We start from the raw sequence: 19,762 nt of genomic DNA on the forward strand, positions 1-19,762 counted from the left end.
TGGGGGGAGAGAGGAAGGGAAGGAAAGGGGGGGGAGAGAGGAAGGGAAGGAAAGGGGGGGGAGAGAGGAAGGGAAGGAAAGGGGGGGGGAGAGAGGAAGGGAAGGAAAGGGGGGGGGGGGAGAGAGGAAGGGAAGGAAAGGGGGGGGAGAGAGGAAGGGAAGGAAAGGGGGGGAGAGAGGAAGGGAAGGAAAGGGGGGGGAGAGAGGAAGGGAAGGAAAGGGGGGGGAGAGAGGAAGGGAAGGAAAGGGGGGGAGAGGAAGGGAAGGAAAGGGGGGGGAGAGGAAGGAGGAAGGAAAGGGGGGGGAGAGGAAGGGAAGGAAGGAAATGGGGGGGAGAAAGGGAAGGAAGGAAATGGGGGGGGAGAAAGGGAAGGAAGGAAATGGGGGGGGAGAAAGGGAAGGAAGGAAATGGGGGGGGAGAAAGGGAAGGAAGGAAATGGGGGGGGGGAGAAAGGGAAGGAAGGAAATGGGGGGGGGGAGAAAGGGAAGGAAGGAAATGGGGGGGGGAGAAAGGGAAGGAAGGAAATGGGGGGGAGAAAGGGAAGGAAGGAAATGGGGGGGAGAAAGGGAAGGAAGGAAATGGGGGGGAGAAAGGGAAGGAAGGAAATGGGGGGGAGAAAGGGAAGGAAATGGGGGGGGAGAAATGAAAGGAAGGAAATGGGGGGGGAGATAGGGAAGGGAAGGGGGTGAGAGAGATAGGGAAGGAAAGGGGGGTGGAGAGAGAGGAAGGGAAGGAAAGGGGGGTAGAGAGATAGGGAAGGAAAGGGGGGAAGGGGGTGAGAGATAGGGAAGGAAAGGGGGGTGGAGGAGAGAGAGGAAGGGAAGGAAAGGGGGGGAGAGAGATAGGGAAGGAAAGGGGGGGAAGGGGGGGAGAGAGATAGGGAAGGAAAGGGGGTAAGGGGGTGAGAGAGATAGGGAAGGAAAGGGGGTAAGGGGGTGAGAGAGATAGGGAAGGAAAGGGGGTAAGGGGGTGAGAGAGATAGGGAAGGAAAGGGGGGGGAGGGGGTGAGAGAGATAGGGAAGGAAAGGGGGGGAGGGGGTGAGAGAGATAGGGAAGGAAAGGGGGGGGAGGGGGTGAGAGAGATAGGGAAGGAAAGGGGGGGGAGGGGGTGAGAGAGATAGGGAAGGAAAGGGGGGGGAGGGGGTGAGAGAGATAGGGAAGGAAAGGGGGGAGGAGAGAGAGGAAGGGAAGGAAAGTGGGGGGAGGGAGAGAGAGCAAGGGAAGGAAAGGGGGGGGAGGGGAGAGAGGAAGGGAAGGAAAGAGGGGGGAGAGAGGAAGGGAAGGAAAGAGGGGGGAGAGGAAGGGAAGGAAAGAGGGGGGAGAGGAAGGGAAGGAAGGGGGGGGGAGAGAGGAAGGGAAGGAAAGGGGGAGAGGAAGGGAAGGAAAGGGGGGGGAGAGGAAGGGAAGGAAAGGGGGGGGAGAGGAAGGGAAGGAAAGGGGGGGAGAGGAAGGGAAGGAAAGGGGGGGAGAGGAAGGGAAGGAAAGGGGGGGAGAGGAAGGAAAGGGGGGGGAGAGGAAGGAAAGAGGGGGGGAGAGGAAGGAAAGAGGGGGGGAGAGGAAGGAAAGAGGGGGGGAGAGGAGGAAAGAGGGGGGGAGAGGAAGGAAAGAGGGGGGGGGGAGGAAGGAAAGAGGGGGGGGGAGGAAGGAAGAGGGGGGGAAGGGAAGGGAAGGAAGGAAATGGGGGGGGAGAAAGGGAAGGAAGGAAATGGGGGGGAGAAAGGGAAGGAAATGGGGGGGGAGAAATGAAAGGAAGGAAATGGGGGGGGGAGATAGGGAAGGAAAGGGGGGGGGAAGGGGGGGGGAGAGGGGGGAGGGGAGGGGGGGGGGGGGAGGGGTGGGGGGGGGGGGGGGGGGGGGGGGGGGGGGGGGGGGGGGAGGGGGGGGGGGGGGGGGGGGGGGGGGGGGGGGGGGGGGGGGGGGGGGGGGGGGGGGGGGGGGGGGGGGGGGGGGGGGGGGGGGGGGGGGGGGGGGTGGAGGAGAGAGGAAGGGAAGGAAAGGGGGGTGGAGGAGAGAGAGGAAGGGAAGGAAAGGGGGGTAGAGAGATAGGGAAGGAAAGGGGGGGAAGGGGGTGAGAGAGATAGGGAAGGAAAGGGGGTGGAGGAGAGAGAGAGGAAGGGAAGGAAGGGGGGGAGAGAGATAGGGAAGGAAAGGGGGGGAAGGGGGTGAGAGAGATAGGGAAGGAAAGGGGGGTGGAGGAGAGAGAGGAAGGGAAGGAAAGGGGGGGAGAGAGATAGGGAAGGGAAGGGGGGGAGAGAGATAGGGAAGGAAAGGGGGTAAGGGGGTGAGAGATAGGGAAGGAAAGGGGGTAAGGGGGTGAGAGAGATAGGGAAGGAAAGGGGGTAAGGGGGTGAGAGAGATAGGGAAGGAAAGGGGGGGAGGGGGTGAGAGAGATAGGGAAGGAAAGGGGGGAGGAGAGAGGAAGGGAAGGAAAGGGGGGGGAGGAGAGAGAGGAAGGGAAGGAAATGGGGGGAGAGAGGAAGGGAAGGAAAGAGGGGGGGGAGAGAGGAAGGGAAGGAAAGGGGGGGAGAGAGGAAGGGAAGGAAAGGGGGGGAGAGAGAAAGGGAAGGAAGGAAATGGGGGGGGAGAAAGGGAAGGAAGGAAATGGGGGGAGAAAGGGAAGGAAGGAAATGGGGGGAGAAAGGGAAGGAAGGAAATGGGGGGGAGAAAGGGAAGGAAGGAAATGGGGGGGGAGAAAGGGAAGGAAAGAGGGGGAGAAAGGGAAAGGGGGAGAGAGGGAAGGAAAGAGGGGGGGAAAGGTGGTGAGAGGGAAGGAAAGGGGGTGAGAGAGATAGGGAAGGAAAGGGGGGGAAGGGGGTGAGAGAGATAGGGAAGGAAAGGGGGGGGAAGGGGGTGAGAGAGATAGGGAAGGAAAGGGGGGGGGAGAAAGGGAAGGATAGGGGGGGAGGAAAGGGGGGAAGGGAAGGAAATGGGAGGAGAGAGAGAAAGGGAAGGATAGGGGGGAGGAAAGGGGGGAAGGGAAGGAAATGGGGGGAGAGAGATAGGGAAGAAAATGGGAGGAGAGAGAAAGGGAAGGAAATGGGGGGTGAGAGAGAGAAGAAAATGGGGGACAGAGAAAGGGAAGGAAGTGGAGGGAGAGTTTGGGAGGGAAAAAAGGAAAAGAGAGACAGGATGTGTGTGCTAGGGAAGAGGGGAGACGTTGGAAGAGAGAGGAAAAGTTTAAGAGACTGGGAACAATGGGATGGAAGGAAACACAGAGATACCATTACATGAAAAAATTAAATCAGAATGAAAATTCCAGATTATAAATCTCTTTTTAGATAAGAAACTAACTTCCTCACAAGTTAGCATCCTCTCATCCTCTCTTGATCCTCCACAAAAAAGGCTATTTAGATTTGAATGGAAAAATTATCATAGATGAAATTATATATTTTCCAAAAATTTGTTTATATCTAAATTTCATTCCATGATAAAAGTCAACCACTAATTTTTAATCCAACCAACAATTATAGAAACTCAAAATCAATTCTTATTAGAAGGAGGCAAAATAGCAAAATAGATTTTGTATTTTTAAAGGTAGACAATGCCCTATTTTCTTTATTCTACATGTTACCAAAGATGCAAAAAATCATATGAGACCTCCTGGTACAGATAGATGTGAAATCTCTCTGTACGAGCACAAATCATTTTATTGGTAAAATGCAGTGGTCAAAGTGGGCTGGTACACAGTGGTATGCCATAGAACCACTTTTCCTATTGCTTGGGTTTGTAAAACTATCTAATTCCATTAATCTACATTTTTCATAGCGACCACTAGTATAAAAGGGGATCCTATAATTATTTAAGCATGAATGGATCAGTTGATTTTAATACATTTCTAAACCGTCTCCTATAATTCATTTCAACAAAAATGTACTTTTTATTTATTGGCCAATTGTTCCTCCAAATTATTTAAACATCTATTGATCAACATGTGCACCCACATATGCACATCTCTATCTTGGGTGGTGGTGGGAGAAGGAGGGGGTTTTTAATGAGCACATGAGCATAAACACCATGGGCCTGATTCATGAAGGATCTTAACTTGAGAAACTTCTTATTTCAGTCTCCTGGACAAAACCATGTTACAATGCAAGGGGTGCAAATTAGTATTTTGTTTTGCACATAAGTTAAATACTGACTGTTTTTTCATGTAGCACACAAATATCAACTTTAAATTTCAGTGTACAAATAAGCTATCAAGTATTTGTGTGCTACATGAAAAAACAGGCAGTATTTAACTTATGTGCAAAACAGAATACTAATTTGCACCCCTTGCATTGTAACATGGTTTTGTCCAGGAGACTTAAATAAGAAGTTTCTCAAGTTAAGATCCTTAATGAATCAGGCCCCATGATATCATGTGGCTACATTATTTATATCATAGTTTAATCATTTAGGATGGAGAATTGAAACCTTTCATGTAATTTGTAGTCATATTAAACCTGTGTTTTAAATTTTAAAACTAACAATTAGTTCAACCTCAATTGACTTTAGGATATAAAGATTCTCGTAAAAGATGGAAATTATTGATTTATTTTATTAATTAATAATACTATTAATAATTGATAACCACACATTAATGAGAAGGATTTGTATAAGATACAAATAAATTAGCAGAAAATATGTGTGCCTAAATAAGTTTTTTTTGGAAAGGGACAGCATAAAAATATCTGAATATTAACCTAATTTTGATAAAGAGCAAATAAATAATGTAATATATCGATATAATAGACATTGGACTGTTTCATTAACATTAAAGTTTACTTCAGTATGGAGTTAAAAAGGGATTTAGATTTAATAAGACTACTATTAACATTTGACTAATTTTTATTCAATGCAAAATTGTACTAAACACATTATAACTTGAATCACAATAAAATACATTTTCACTTACACAGATACTCAAATTTTAGCACAATACGTTGGGGCAGTTTTTAAAGCACTTTGACATTATAGAATTATTGTGCAATAATATGTTTTATTCGAGACAATTTATAGTCTGGCATATTCTTATATAGTATGAAATAAATACAAAAAATATTTTCTTTTTTTCTTATGTTTTCCATTTATTTTTTATTCTATAAAATAAATAACCAAAAAAAACTGTATAAATTATAATATTTAAAAAGGAGAGAAAATTCCCTTCTGGCACTCAGTCCCTGAAAGAGTGAGGAATATATATTTCTAGCTCCTATTTAAAAATAAATATTTATGTAAAAATATTAGGGCACATATTAACGTCCGCTTATATTCATAACGCTGTAAAACAATGGAAAGCTTATTGCTTTCCATTGTTTTACAGTATTATGAATATAAGCTGACTGGATAAATCATCTGAAACAATTAATCGGCTGCATTTCAAACCACAGACTCCTTGGAAACAACCTGGCAAATCCCTAAATCAAGGAAACAATAAATAAACTATAAGAGCAGACTGGAAGAATGAACAATTTCCCAGGCATTACAAAGAGATTATAAACTGGCATCATACCTAGAGACACACACACAGGTACGGAGCCTGCACAGACTGGGTGCAAACCTGCCAACATTCCTAATTGGGCTACTTCGGCTGAGAGACAAGAGAAATTGTGGGTATTCGTACAAATGTGACTGCCCACAGCCTGCAAATTGGAATCGGAAGACACACAACAAACTATAAATCCAGGGATTATCAGACTGCGTTCAGTGTGAGGGCATTTTGGGGAAAATAAAAACACTGGATGAGTCACTCATTCAGTGTCTTAACTTCCCCCAAAACATGGGGGCCCTAGATGAATGCATAGGTTCGCCTAGTGGTAGGTCCAGGTTACTCATATGGGCTTGACAAAGAGCCACTTTCATTAACCCATTATGTCCGGTCTCAGCTGTGTTCACTGCTAACAATTTTTCTTAATTTGAATTTGAGCGCTATTTTGAATTTAGATAAAGAACAAGGGAAGGGAAAGAGGGTGAGTGAGAGGGGAAGGGCGAGAAAGGAAGAGCAAGAGGGGTGTCAATAGAGGGGCGGGAGAGAGAAAAGGACAGAAAGAGAGAAGGATGTGGTTAAACAGCTGGTTGATTTGTTTTAGTGCATCGGGGAGTTTGTGATTTAGTAAACCGTATGTTATGTGAATTTAAGTATTCTACATGGATATTCTGAATTTCATAAAAAGACTTCTTACCAGAGAGTGGCACAAATGAAATCGCTGCTCGAAACCCAATGAAGTTGCCGGCTGAGTCAGAGTTAAACATAATCTGCATGACATTGGATGTACTCAGAACCGGGTCAGGCATCAAAAACCCACAGAACTTTCCTACAAAGAAAGAAAGTGAACAAACACATACAGAATATTGTTACCAATACATCTGTTCCTGGGACCTAACTAGAATATTATGGAGCACTGTACAATGTTAGCAGTATCTCCATACCAAATAGTGTATTCTAATACTAAGCTGTATTTGATGGAACCACTAAATGTGTATAGTGGATTATAGGACAGAACATAGCATCACAGAGTAATACACAGAATTCTTTATTAGATTAATGTTAGAACATGGTAAAAAGAAAGCTCTGGTCCAGTAGTGGGACCAATATAGCAGTGATTCCTCTGGTCGTCTAAAGGGTGAGCCTGGCAAACAAGCAAGCTTACATAGTAGACTTGTCATTGTTGCCATGACTACAGAACTCTTCCATTTATCAATTACTAACTGAGGACAATATCTACAAATAATACATTTGCATAGAGGCGGATTGTTTAGTTGACCTCTACCTTGAGGACCAACTCTCAAGTTCACTATACCTGACTGCACTCCTATAAGGCCATTAGGATTCACGCTGCCCCCAAGACACTCAGACTTGTGTGAGTATTTATTGGTGGGATTCTAATATTTTTCCTCTCACCACCACCAATCCAGATTGCTGCAGAGTTCCTCGACCCCAACCACCACAAGCCATCTATATGACAGCAAGGACTCAGTTATCCCAATAAATGTAAAATAAGATGGAAAATAGAATAAAAAATATTAAAATTATAAACTGCCAGCAAGAACGTAAGAAGCAGCCCCTACGTCTGCCACCCTTGCCAATGTAGCCCCCACACAAATCTGGGCATGTGATAATTTAGTGGTAGGCTCTGAATGGATGAGTACCTTTTTGCCCTAATGCTTTCTCATCAGGTTCTAGTGCTGTTAAGGAATAAGCAATGTCACAAAGGTACTTATGAATATTCAGATACATCTGGTTATTTAATGGGTAAAATATTGAGTAATACTTTTAGGTTTATGCAGAGCTTGTGTAACATAGTTTATTGTTGCAAATAGATTGCAACTGCATAGTGTTCAAGAGTTTGTTTTCACTTCACATGTCTCCATGTTTCCCCAATAGAATTTATTTTGTCATTGCGATGGAACTGCATGAGATCATATACAATAAGGTCTTCCTATTTCTTCATTAATTTATGCAGTCAAGTAAGAAATGGCTCACTGACTCAATGAAGATGGACTGCAAACTAGTTACAGACTTCCAATAGTCCAATTTTGGTGGGACCGTCTTAGTTCGTGCGTCCCAAAAACTGTCTTTAGTAAATATGGGCAAGGATGGCTGGACTGGGGCATGTCTGGGTCAGGTCAAGGATGGGAAATTTTGGTACTATTTAGCATTTTTAGATTTCGGGAGTAATGCGGTTCATGGGGGCCAAGCTCATCTCCTATTTTTTGGATATTCCAATTAAGTACAGATCATTAAAGCAGTCTCTTTGCCAGTCAACCCTGTCATTGATTAGATCAGAGATTCTTTATCTGTACTTTGTGACTCAAAAAAGAAAAGGCATCACCAGGCCAACCATGAACATATACTGAAAAAATATTGTGTGCTACCACCTAAGAATTCATCTTATTGTAATGTTATGTTGTAAAAGTATCCAATTGTATGAGGTCCAAGTCTGTCACTATCATCTAGCTATGGTATAGTTTTCCTTTTGTTATCTTTAACATGGTAAGATCCTAGAATTAGCCAGAACAGACAAACAAACATAGGATTCCATTTAAACTGGGTCTAATAGTAGCTAATACACTCGCTATTAATAGACTATTATCACACACTTTACTTGATGAGAGATACCGGATACAGATATAAAAGCCTTTTTGCGCCTTCCTTAATACAGGTATATTGCGGTTGATATCACTATATGACTACGCACATCAGTCACTTAGCCAGGTACCAATGTAACAATTCCTGGCTGCATCTAACAACTCAATACGTGATATTTGTTTTACAGGTCATATTGGACACTTTTAAGAGTTTTTGGGGTATATTTACTAAGGTGCGGGTTTGAAAAAGTGGAGATGTTGCCTATAGCAACCAATCAGATTCTAGTTATCATTTATTTAGTGCATTCTACAAAAATGACAGCTAGATTCTGAATGGTTGCTATAGGCAACATCTCCACTTTTTCAAACCCTCATTTATTAAATATACCTCTTTGTGTCTCTGCAATTTATATCCCTGTAACACCAATAGTTCCACTAGTGCTTCTAAAGTACAAGGAAATAGATAATTAATGTATAATGGAACCAAAGGCTCTTAAACTGACTCCAAGACATAATCTAGGACCCAGGTCTTGAATCAGAATATGCCAGCAAAAGCTGTGCCCTGTTATTGGTCATTGAGCACTGGGGGTTGGACAACATTTGTTAATAATACTAATATGGTTTGGACACATGGATATAATAATATCTGTGCATAAGCTACATGTAACTCTGTAAAATAAGCAGAGGGAAAATCCAGCAGACTTAGGAACCATTGATCCCTACTGGGGAGGAAGAGTAACAGGTCATGAGCAGAACACATAGCAAATATGTAAATGGTCTTGCCCAATGGGAAATTGTTTTTCATACTATGTACAAGGTAGGGATCAATAAACGTTTCCTCTGCTGAATTCGACACCTATGTTCGAATTAAAAAAGCCGTTACTGCTGCTATAGACCAGTAGTAACAAGGAGAGCCTTACCATGGGTATTTAAGACACCACTATGCACAGTAATACTGGATTAGCTACTGCTACAGTGACACTTAGCTTACGAACCTCCCAACACGGTTCCTGCCAGATCATAATAAACGACAACTTGATCAAAAATGCACCGATATCCCGGTTCAACTTCAAATGCTAAGAAAGTCATCTGGAAAATAAAGGTTGGCAACAGGAATGCGACATTTATAAACACAAAGTACAGCTCTCCTAGTTCTATTGTCATTAGGCAACACATACAGTTTATGAATGACTATTCAAGTGAAGTGGAGCCCACAAACATAAAATGTGGGCTATCATACATGAGACTAGTCTAAGCAAGCTGAAAAATAGTGTATTTTACGTAGGCAACCACAGGTAAAATTAGTGATGTTTATATTTTTGTTATGATATATAGTATATTATACAGTGCCTAAAAAAAAGTATTCAGCCCCAATCTTTATTATCAAAAAAAGAAAAAAAATAGGCAATAAAAAAAGAAATTAATTTGAGGACCAATTAACTAAAAATTATTATGATCATGAAATCAACATCGCTGATGTTCGCACGGGGGAATGCCAACCCCCAATCACCTAACCAAGGACAAAAGAGGAACAGCACCAACTCTCTATCCATGCACAGTCTTGGTTGGGTTGGTTGCGGAGCAGCAATGGAGAGCAAGTTGGCCACAGATATGTAATGGAATTAATGTCAGGACTCTTTCAGGGCCACTCTGTGACCCTGTTGCTAAATGAGCCCCAGCATATTTTAATTATTAACAAGGTATAAAGTAAAGAGCTCTACATATAGAAGGAAGCTATTATAATAATAAATTGTTACCTTTATGAAGTGATACTTTGGACCATGTACAATCCAATGACATTTTGCATTGCTATTGTACTTCTTTGGGTGGTTCATAGTTTGAATTTCTCCTTCCTCAAAGATGACCGCAACGGATCCACAGCCAGAATCTAGAAGTACAGGGATATGTATTCATATAATTGTCAAGTCATAACCTATCTTCTGTATTTTACATTTATAGCATGACCAGAACAGGGCCAGCATGGCTATTTGCTATAACCGACCTAGAAATAAACCAGGACGCACGCATTATATAACATTGGAAGTGCTATTATTTATTAACCATATATAAAGTACATACGATTAATCATAATAAATGACAAACCATTTTAACAACACATCCAGTTAAACAAGGCTTATAAAGGAGGTATAGCAATGGGTATTAACAAGTACCTCCCTCTTCAAGCAGGTGTTCAAACTCACCAGTCACAAAGGAATCATGATCATCAGCCAACGCATTTCTACACTTTCCATAGAATGCCTTGAAAAGGACTCTGGGGAGGTACTTGCTATTACCCACAGCTATACCTCCTTGGTAAACCTTCAAATTTTGTCCTTTTGGTACATTAACTGGGGATATTTTATTTGTGGTTTTATATTTACTACACTGGTAATGCACTAGATATAAAATTTTCCATTTATTTATATCTTTCCAACATAGGAGTGATTGAATGAAAGACATAGTAGAATTGGAAAGCTGCAATATTATACAACGTAAAGGATAAAAGAATTAGTCTAGTAATCCTATATAAAAGGGGAGTCTTTATCTGCACTAGCATTCGGAGGACGTGTGTGTGTGAAGATTCTGCACCATAAGGAGGTAAAGATTTAATTATATGAGAAGAATTGATCTCATCCAGGAGACTGTGTGGATTCCTATCTGGTGAAGGATAATTGTGTGATTACATACTACACTATATTTTTGTCTTGTTTGTTCTTTTTTGTGAACAACACTATCAGCTGTGAAAATCTATCATTTTAGAAGATCTGCATTGATCATAAGACATCTTTATATATTTAAGCGCCTTTGCACGTGCATATATATATATCTATATATGATTTTAGGTGTTTTGGATTTAGTGGATTCCTTTATATATTGACTGGGCTGCACATATATGTCCTGATTCTTGCAGGACAGTCCCAATTTTGAGTAGCTGTCCTATGTAGTCAGAACTTTGTCCTGACTGCAGTGACATTCGGAAGAATGACCCATTTCACACTACTGCTCCATAATGTGGGTAATCTGTGCAGAACCCAGTAACATCATCAGTGGGAGCCACTGGAGCTCTGCATAGTGTTCCTTCATATGTGGAGTAGCAGTGGTGGGAGCTGCTGTGAAGACCAGGGCCCTCCTCCACCAGTACCCACTTTGTAGCACCTATAATTCTAAAGGGAATTTGAGCCGTACGCAGCTGCAATCAGGCCTAAGCTTCTTACCCATTCTTTAAACTCTGAAATGAATTTAAACCTAGACATGTTCAACCCATCCAGAAGCAACAGTAAAGAGGTCTTCAGATTTGGGAAATCCCAGAGCTATACATTCACTGTAACAATGCCCAACATGTTTAACAATTGACCCTAAATAGCTGTATTTTCAACCCATTTCTTTTGTCAGTTTTCGACCTAAAAAGGCATAAATGTATCACACCATCTTCACAAACCACACCCTCCAGTTAAACTCCCCCAGAACATTCCAACTATAAACTCATAAAATGGCAAAGAAAACTCCAATCTAAAAAGTAACTTTTCCTGATTAGAACTATAAGCCATCCTTATTTTACCAAACAACTGGTCTAAAATAGCCACATTTGTCGGTCTGCTTTTACCTACTGTTTTTAAAACTGCTCTCCCCAGGGGTGTCCCCTGGGGTTACTCTGTTTCTCTAATATATCCGGGAGGTTGCAGTTGTGATTAGTCCGCCTGCTCAACCACATGTCTTGCTGACGTTTAAAGTTGGTTAACAGAATTAATCTACGATCTCTGTATTATAGGACAGACAGAATCCCGGGAAAAAGGACTGCCTGTAGCAGCCTATGGCTCCAGCTAGGGGGAGTTCTATCACTGTAAGTGGGACACAGGAGAACTCGAGAGGGATCGGAGTTGGACAACCTACACTATTACAGATTAAAGCTGAAAGGGGAAAGATTACAGTGGGTATCATCACCTGGATAAATGTTTGGATCAATTGCCAAATAAGAGAGAGCAAATCCCGTTCTGAATTCCTGAAAATCGGAGATGAATTTCAGGGTGATATTTGTGTCAGAAATAAGCATGGGCCGAGGGATATCATCACCACAGAATTTTCCTAAAATGAAAACAGAATCTCATGACACTCTATAGATAAAATAATACTCATTGCACTAAGTCAACAATTAAACATTATTGATATTGAATGGTTACAGATACCACGGGGGGCGAGAGGGAGAAGAGGTGCTACTGCCATGGAACTGAACTCCTATCAGCTATTATTGGCCGAAAGTGCTCTATGTCCTGACCTGCAATGTACTCCCAAACTAGAACTGGTTCTGTCTCAATGGTGTTAGAACCACCTGAACTGCCCATGCAGCTACAAAAGGCAATATAGGTCCATTTCCTCTGGGGACGCCCAGTGTGCTCTTCTGAGCATGCTTGGGGGCTGCCCTACGCACAGTGAAGCCCCTTTGGGCGTTCAGTTCCATAGCTGCAAGCCCAAACGGTGCTTTGCTGTGCACGCATTGTCACCTGCACATACTCGGAAGAGTACAATGGTTGCCTCCAGAATATCACTACCCGCTGCCCTTTCCCCTCCAAAACTTTGCAATGGCGCCCACTGAGTGCGTGTTACTCTCGTGGGCTTGACTACTGAATAATGCACTATAATGCAAGTGCCATTATCAGACAGGCGCACCTCTTCTCATTGCCTCTCCGCTAAAGTGCAGGAGGGGCGGAAGCCAGACCACACTCTGCACCAGGGCCCCTTGGTCAATACAATACTGTGAATGAAGAATTAAATGTTTGCATATTAATTTGTTGAGAGTCAAACTGGTGGCTAAAAATTATTGAAGTGTTTTGGAAACTGATCCGCTATAGACTCACTCATCACTAGTATAGTCGTTATACCACATTCATATAAAGGGAAATACAGAAATCATGGCCTATGATGAGTACTTGAAGAGAATATTGAGAAACATTACACTACCAGCTTCCAGCCCCCTCTGCTGTCTCATAACTAGAAGCCTCAGCATGCTTTATGCCTTTAGATGGCAAGGCAAGCTGGAATTTGCAGTTCCACAACAGCTGGGGAGCCACATTGCTTATTATGGCTTAGACAATGTGGCACATTACTTGCATTTAATGTTACAGAACGACTGGTTCTCTACAATGATACGTACAGTATCTGACTCACCAATGAGATGGTTTCCATTGGAATAGATGGCCAGATAATCTAGGTCACAGGAGTAATCCCACTCCAGGCTGAAGTGAGAGAAAGTCAGAAGAATCTGCTTTTCTTTAGGGACCAGAATCGTCCATTTACAGTTCCTGGGACAAAAATATTTCACAGCATAACAGTATAATGAGCCAACAGAATGATACAATAGGTCATTGTTTAGCTTGGATGTCTCTCTGAAAGGTGAACCGGTTTTCATGTCTCCAAGCAGATGCTACAGATAAAATAGGACTAGAGTTCTAGCTGTCTGACAAACTCTTGTGCATCTCTGTTTATGTACCTAGCCCTCTATGTACAGTGCAGATTCATATACTATGTACCTAGCCCTTTGTATACAGTACACATTCATATACTATGTACCTAGCCCTCTGTATACAGTACACATTCATATACTTTCTACGCACATAATTCATGGCAGTCCTATGGTTAGGCAAGAGGGCACAGAGAGCATATTGATAGCAAGAGATTACAAGAATAGACTGTTTGATTAATCATTTTAAAGGCTCCTAGTGCTCTATGTCTGTATAACCCATTATCCATCTAGAATTCGACACAATTAAAATTGTGTGAGGACTTTGCAGAAAAACATAAACGGTAACACAGCCCCAATGTCAGCACTAGGGCTCTGCCCACCACCGGTACCAGGTGGATTTTTAGGGTGTTTTAGTATGTGGTATGCTGGTATGTGTAGTTTTACAAGCGCCAGCATGTCCAAGTCAAGTTTATGTATGCCAAGGCCTTTAATATCACCTAGCATTAAACCTTTAAAAAGCAAAATATACCTTATCATTGTGTTTTGTAAAGATATTGTCAATCTAATCTTGTCTATCCCTCATTTTTGTATGTGCTGCCCTACTCAAGATCACATCCCATTAACAGCAGGAAGAGACGGAATATATCCTTCAAAAGAATACTCAGGTCTGTACAGAAAGTCTGAGGCTGGAGAAGTTCAGAACAGTACAAGAAGAATTACCACTAAAAGTCCATATTTTCAATAGTGGGAGCACTTGTAAAAAGTTCAGCCATCGCGCAGAATGAAAACGTCATGTTGTAACAAAAAGGAAACAAAAGATTCCACAAACATTTTACTGTCTTGGGTCACATAACCTTCTGTCGCTATCATCAGGCTTCCTGATGGGAGTTGCGAACGCAAAAAAGTAGAACTTGGTGTAATTGGAATGCAACCTTAAATCTAGAAAAAACATAGGTAGATAGGGTGACAATTGGAACAATCGCTTTTAGTGTCAGACCCCTTTACATGCACAGTATTAAGGTTACAAAATGAATAATTCATATATTGTTTTTGAAACCTCCAACTCAAAAGTAAGTAGGGTGGAAACAACGTTCATGTGAAAGGTTAACAATAAATTGCAATCATGTTTTTATCCTATCAATAATGTTTTTGTTTTTTTTAAAAAAACAAAAAACAAAACAAAAACCTCTTCTTTAAGACAAATGAATAAAACATGATCACATTGAGCAACTAGTCTAAATAAATAGTGTACTTCAAACTTTGCTGGCACCGGTTACCACCCCCCACCTCCAAAATAAATAAAAATAATTGGCCCAACTGTGTATGTGATTGCAACAACTAATCCATTCAAACATTTTATAAATGTAATTCCTATTTTAGGAATAATCGGCCTCAGTACTTTATGTAACTAGTATTATATGTGATACATTAATAAACGAGAAATACAGCCCTAATTTGGTGATTTAATTACAGAATGCTTAAACCATGAGCTCTATTGAGAGGAAAAAAAAAAATACTCCGAAGCGATGAAAGACAGCTAGTAAAATGGCACATGTCGTAGTTCAGCTGCCAGCTGATGCCACGTTATAAGGACATCGCTAGTTGGTCTGATTGGAAACATTTCAGAAAAAAGTTGCTCAGGCAATTTAAGGATCAGTGGACAACTAGATAGGGGGGTGCCAACACTCTATGTAATCTAGCAAAAACCACAGAACAAATGAATTCTGCACAAACCACTAATAAAGAGAATCATTCTCCCCACAAGCCACATTATAATTAAGTTTGCTCATGAAAAGCCAGAGTGTACTCAAAGTTAAATACAGTTTTATTACATAAATATACAAAAGATAAAAAAAAAACAAAGGGCCAGGCTCAGCTATGTCAATCAATTATTGCTAGATTCGGACTGGCCCACCAGGGTAATGGGGAAATCCCTGGTGGGCCTTGCTGCCCGAGTACCCCGCCTCCTTTCCAAATGAAAACTCTTACTGTGGTTACCTGTGCAGCTTTGCACACTGAAGAATTTTCCGACTGACGTGTTATCTCAAACCTATGACTGAAGGTCCGATCAGTCTGGTGATTCATACATACACACGGACACGATTTACTTTCAGATCTGTGCACTTCATCTGGTCCTCTAGTCTTCAGAGAATGACAGCACAATATTCATTCATTCATTACTGTCATATTGTCACACTGATTCAAACAGCCTTGTTATAGCTATCCACATGTCCTAACGAATTTCGTTAGCGTCTGTGTCTCAAACAAAATATTCTGTTTCAGAACGAACAAATGAATTATTCCTTCTACAGTACTCTCCACATTTATTCACCGGGACATTCATTGCTAACATCGGCTGAAAAAAACACGACTAAACTCTATGGAGATCGTCAGCATGAGTGCATACACACTACATGATCAGTCGGTGGTTGGTAGGAAAGTATTAAACAGTACGACCAACTAAATGAAACAATGATTGGCACTTTGGGACGACTTTAGTTCATTGTGTCACTATACACACTCACACTATATCTGACTAAATGGTCGGTTGTCAGCTGATTGGAGGATTTTCGTGCAATCATTGGGCCAGTGTGTACCCAGCCTTACAATGGGCAATAACAGAACCACAGCTATTGTTCGTTCCAAAACAATGGAATTTCTGCAACATGATATACCAGGTTATATGTACAATCCTGGCCAAAAGTTTAAAGAATGACACAAGTATTGGTTTTGCACAAAGTTTGCTGCTTCAGTGCTATGGTATACTGAAGTACAATTACAAGCATTTCATAAGTGTCAGAGGCTTTTATTGGCAATTACATTAAGTTTATGCAAAGAGTCAATATTTGCAGTGTTTACCCTTCTTTTTGAAGACCTCTGCAATCCTCCCTGGCATGCTGTCAATCAACTTCTGGGCCACATACTGACTGATGGCCGCCCGTTCTTGCCTAATCAATGCTTGGAGTTTGTCAGAGTTTGTGGGTTTTTGTTTGTCCACCCGCCTCTTGAGTATTGAACACAAGTAATCAATGGGATTAGGGTCTGGGGAGTTTCCTGGTCATGAACCCAAAAGTTTTGATCCCAAAGCCACTTAGTTATCACTTTTGCCATATGGCAAGGTGCTCCATCATGCTGGAAAAGGTATTGTTTGTCACCAAACTGTTCTTGGATGGTTGGGAGAAGTTGCTCTTGGAGGATGTTTTGGTACCATTCTTTAGTCATGGCTTTGTTCTTAGGCAAAATTGTCAGTGAGCCCACTCCCTTGGCTGAGAAGCAACCCCATACATGACACAGGACTGATGGTAGCGCTCAGCTTTCCTTCTCTGGACAAGCATTTTTCCAGATGCCCCAAACAATCTGAAAGGAGATTCATCAGAGAAAATGACTTTACCCCAGTCCTCAGCAGTCCAATTCCTGTACCTTTTGCAGAATATCAGTCTGTCCCTGATGTTTTCCTAGAGAGAAGTGGCTTCTTTCGTGGCATTGTTGACACCAGGCCACCCTTCAAAAGTCTTCGCCTCACTGTGCACGCAGATGCACTCACACCTGGTGGTGCCCCAATCCCGCAGCTAAATCAACTTTAGAAGACGGTCCTGGTCTTTGCTGGACATTCTTGGGTGCCCTGAAGCCTTCTTCACAACTATTGAACCTCTCTCCTTGAAGTTCTTGATGACCCGATAAATGGTTGATTTAGGTGCAATCTTACTAGCAGCAATATCCTTGCCTGAAGCCCTTTTGTGCAAAGCAATGATGATTGCACGTGGTTCCTTACAGATAACCATGGATAACAGAGGAAGAACAATCATTTCAAGCACCACCCTCCTTTTAAAGCTTCCAGTCTGTTATTCTAACTCAATCAGCATGACAGAGTGATCTCCAGCCTTGTCCTCGGCAACACTCTCACCTGTGTTAATGAGGGAATTATTGACCTGATATCAGCTGGTCCTTTTGTGGCAGGGCTGAAATGCAGTGGAAACGTTGTTTGGAGGATGAAGTTCATTGTCATGGCAAAGAGGGACTTTGAAATGAATTGCAATTCATCTGATCACTCTTCAAGCCATTCTGGAGTATATGCAAATTGCCATCATAAAAATTGAGGCAGTAGACATTATGAAAAATAATATTTGTGTCATTCTGAAAACTTTTGGACATGACTGTATATTGTTTCTATTCATATCAAATCAGATACACCTCCATTGTGACTCACACACTATTTCATGGACCCCTAGCATTGCATTCCCCTGGGGTGTCATTCCTGCTCCAATTTAACAGTTATTATAACAGTAAATATAATGCTATATATATATATATAGATATATACACTCAGTCAAATGCAATGAATCATCAGAGATACATAATGATCTGTTATCAATTGCTTGAAATGTATAGTAATGATTTATGAGGTCCAGACTGTCCCATTCTTATTACCATCATTACTGAAAAATTGCCCTGTAATTTATCACCAGTCAAATAAGGATTATATAAAACTTCTGACGAGAGATAAATAAAACCAGGGATATTAAAAAATGAACACAGATGCATTCCATGTGGAATTGGTTATTGCACGCAGAATTAGTCCAAGTGGGAATATCAATAATAGTGTCTAGCAAGGCTGCCCGTCTCTGCAGCAGAGGGGCTGTTTAAATCATGCAAGGTTTAATTATCATTATTCAAAGTGAAATGCAGGGCAGTAGTTCATACTGTGAATAATTTAGTACATTCTCCCACTTACATGTAAATTGGATTTGAGTGAACCTGCATTAGATCATGCTCGCCAGGCTAGTATATAGCCATTGGCAAAACTGAAAAAGAGAGACATTCTGAGGATCACAGCCAACAACAGTGTTCTATGTAAACCATAAGCTTATTCCAGTCTGGTTGATGAGAAAACTTCTTGAAGGGTGTAATTAAGGTATAAGTGGTTTACGCCTGTTTAATTCCTTCTGTGCTTTTTGCCAGTATAACTACCTAACACATAGGTTGGGGCTGATCTCAGCCATGACTATAGGCTGTATACAGCCATGAGTGTAAAAGGCTGTAGACAGCCATGACTGTAAAGGCTGTAGACAGCCATGACTGTAAAGGCTGTAGACAGCCATGACTGTAAAGGCTGTAGACAGCCATGACTGTAAAGGCTGTAGACAGCCATGACTGTAAAAGGCTGTAGACAGCCATGACTGTAAAAGGCTGTAGACAGCCATGACTGTAAAAGGCTGTAGACAGCCATGACTGTAAAAGGCTGTAGACAGCCATGACTGTAAAAGGCTGTAGACAGCCATGACTGTAAAAGGCTGTAGACAGCCATGAGTGTAAAAGGCTGTAGACAGCCATGAGTGTAAAAGGCTGTAGACAGCCATGACTGTAAAAGGCTGTAGACAGCCATGACCTTAAAGGCTGTAGACAGCCATGACTGTAAAGGCTGTAGACAACCATGACTGTAAAGGCTGTAGACAACCATGACTGTAAAGGCTGTAGACAGAGAGTAAAAGTCCAAATAGTGTTTCACCTCTCATTCATTGAAATTGATTGTCCACAGACGGGATTCATGTTCTAGAAATGCCACTCAATTGCCAGGCCTCATACCACAATGCGGGGAGAGGGTGACAATGATGGTCCATCCCCTCCAGAGGACCCCATCTGCGCCTTCAGTTTTGGAACTAAAATCCTAAATGGGGCCTCAATGAGCATACACCAGAACCCACACAGGCTCAGAGCAGCAGACCAGGAGCCTCCAAAGTGGATGGACGTATATCGCCCAGGGCTCCATCACTACTGAGCACCATAGCGGCCGCATGGGCTGCTCCAGCACTAGTTAGAGTATATTCATTTATAAGAAGTAAATAACCATCTTTCATTAACCCTCCCTGGATTTTCCACATTTGTACAGTGAATCTGCTTGTATTCTTTTTGTGATGACAACTGGTCCTGGTCAATTACAATAATTTCTAATTTGGTGGGCAAATTGCTCATGCTTGAAGGTGTCTCAGATTAGAATAATATGTTGCCACAGATTCTAATGTAAAGCTCTCTTATTATTTTTTCAATTCAGTACAGTCCACAGAAACGTTTTGAGCAAAATATTCCACCTTCTGAGGTAATCTACGGTATTGTCTTCCGCACATTGTTTGTGTTCAACCATCCACAAAATCTATTTTTTTCTAATAAGAACTCTGCTTGAGTGCAAAGTGTTTTTTGATACTCTGTTGGCATATGCACGGCCCCTTTCTGTATTTAAA

At 42.1% G+C, this 19,762-nt stretch overlaps 1 protein-coding gene across 1 annotated transcript in view; it reads right to left on the reverse strand.

Moving 5' to 3' along the window:
- OVCH2 (ovochymase 2) overlaps positions 1 to 19,762 on the reverse strand; it is a 59,205-nt gene that overhangs the window by 17,497 nt on the left and 21,946 nt on the right. The window contains exons 10-15 of the mRNA XM_075188619.1: positions 13,232 to 13,365; positions 12,011 to 12,151; positions 9,826 to 9,956; positions 9,064 to 9,157; positions 6,163 to 6,294; positions 5,541 to 5,622 (exon numbers count right to left, since the gene is read on the reverse strand). Of these exons, the coding sequence (XP_075044720.1) occupies positions 5,541 to 5,622; positions 6,163 to 6,294; positions 9,064 to 9,157; positions 9,826 to 9,956; positions 12,011 to 12,151; positions 13,232 to 13,365 (714 nt within the window). The remainder of the gene's footprint in view (positions 1 to 5,540; positions 5,623 to 6,162; positions 6,295 to 9,063; positions 9,158 to 9,825; positions 9,957 to 12,010; positions 12,152 to 13,231; positions 13,366 to 19,762) is intronic.

This window comes from Mixophyes fleayi, chromosome 10 (assembly GCF_038048845.1).
Source record: "Mixophyes fleayi isolate aMixFle1 chromosome 10, aMixFle1.hap1, whole genome shotgun sequence".
NCBI classification, from domain to species: domain Eukaryota; kingdom Metazoa; phylum Chordata; class Amphibia; order Anura; family Limnodynastidae; genus Mixophyes; species Mixophyes fleayi.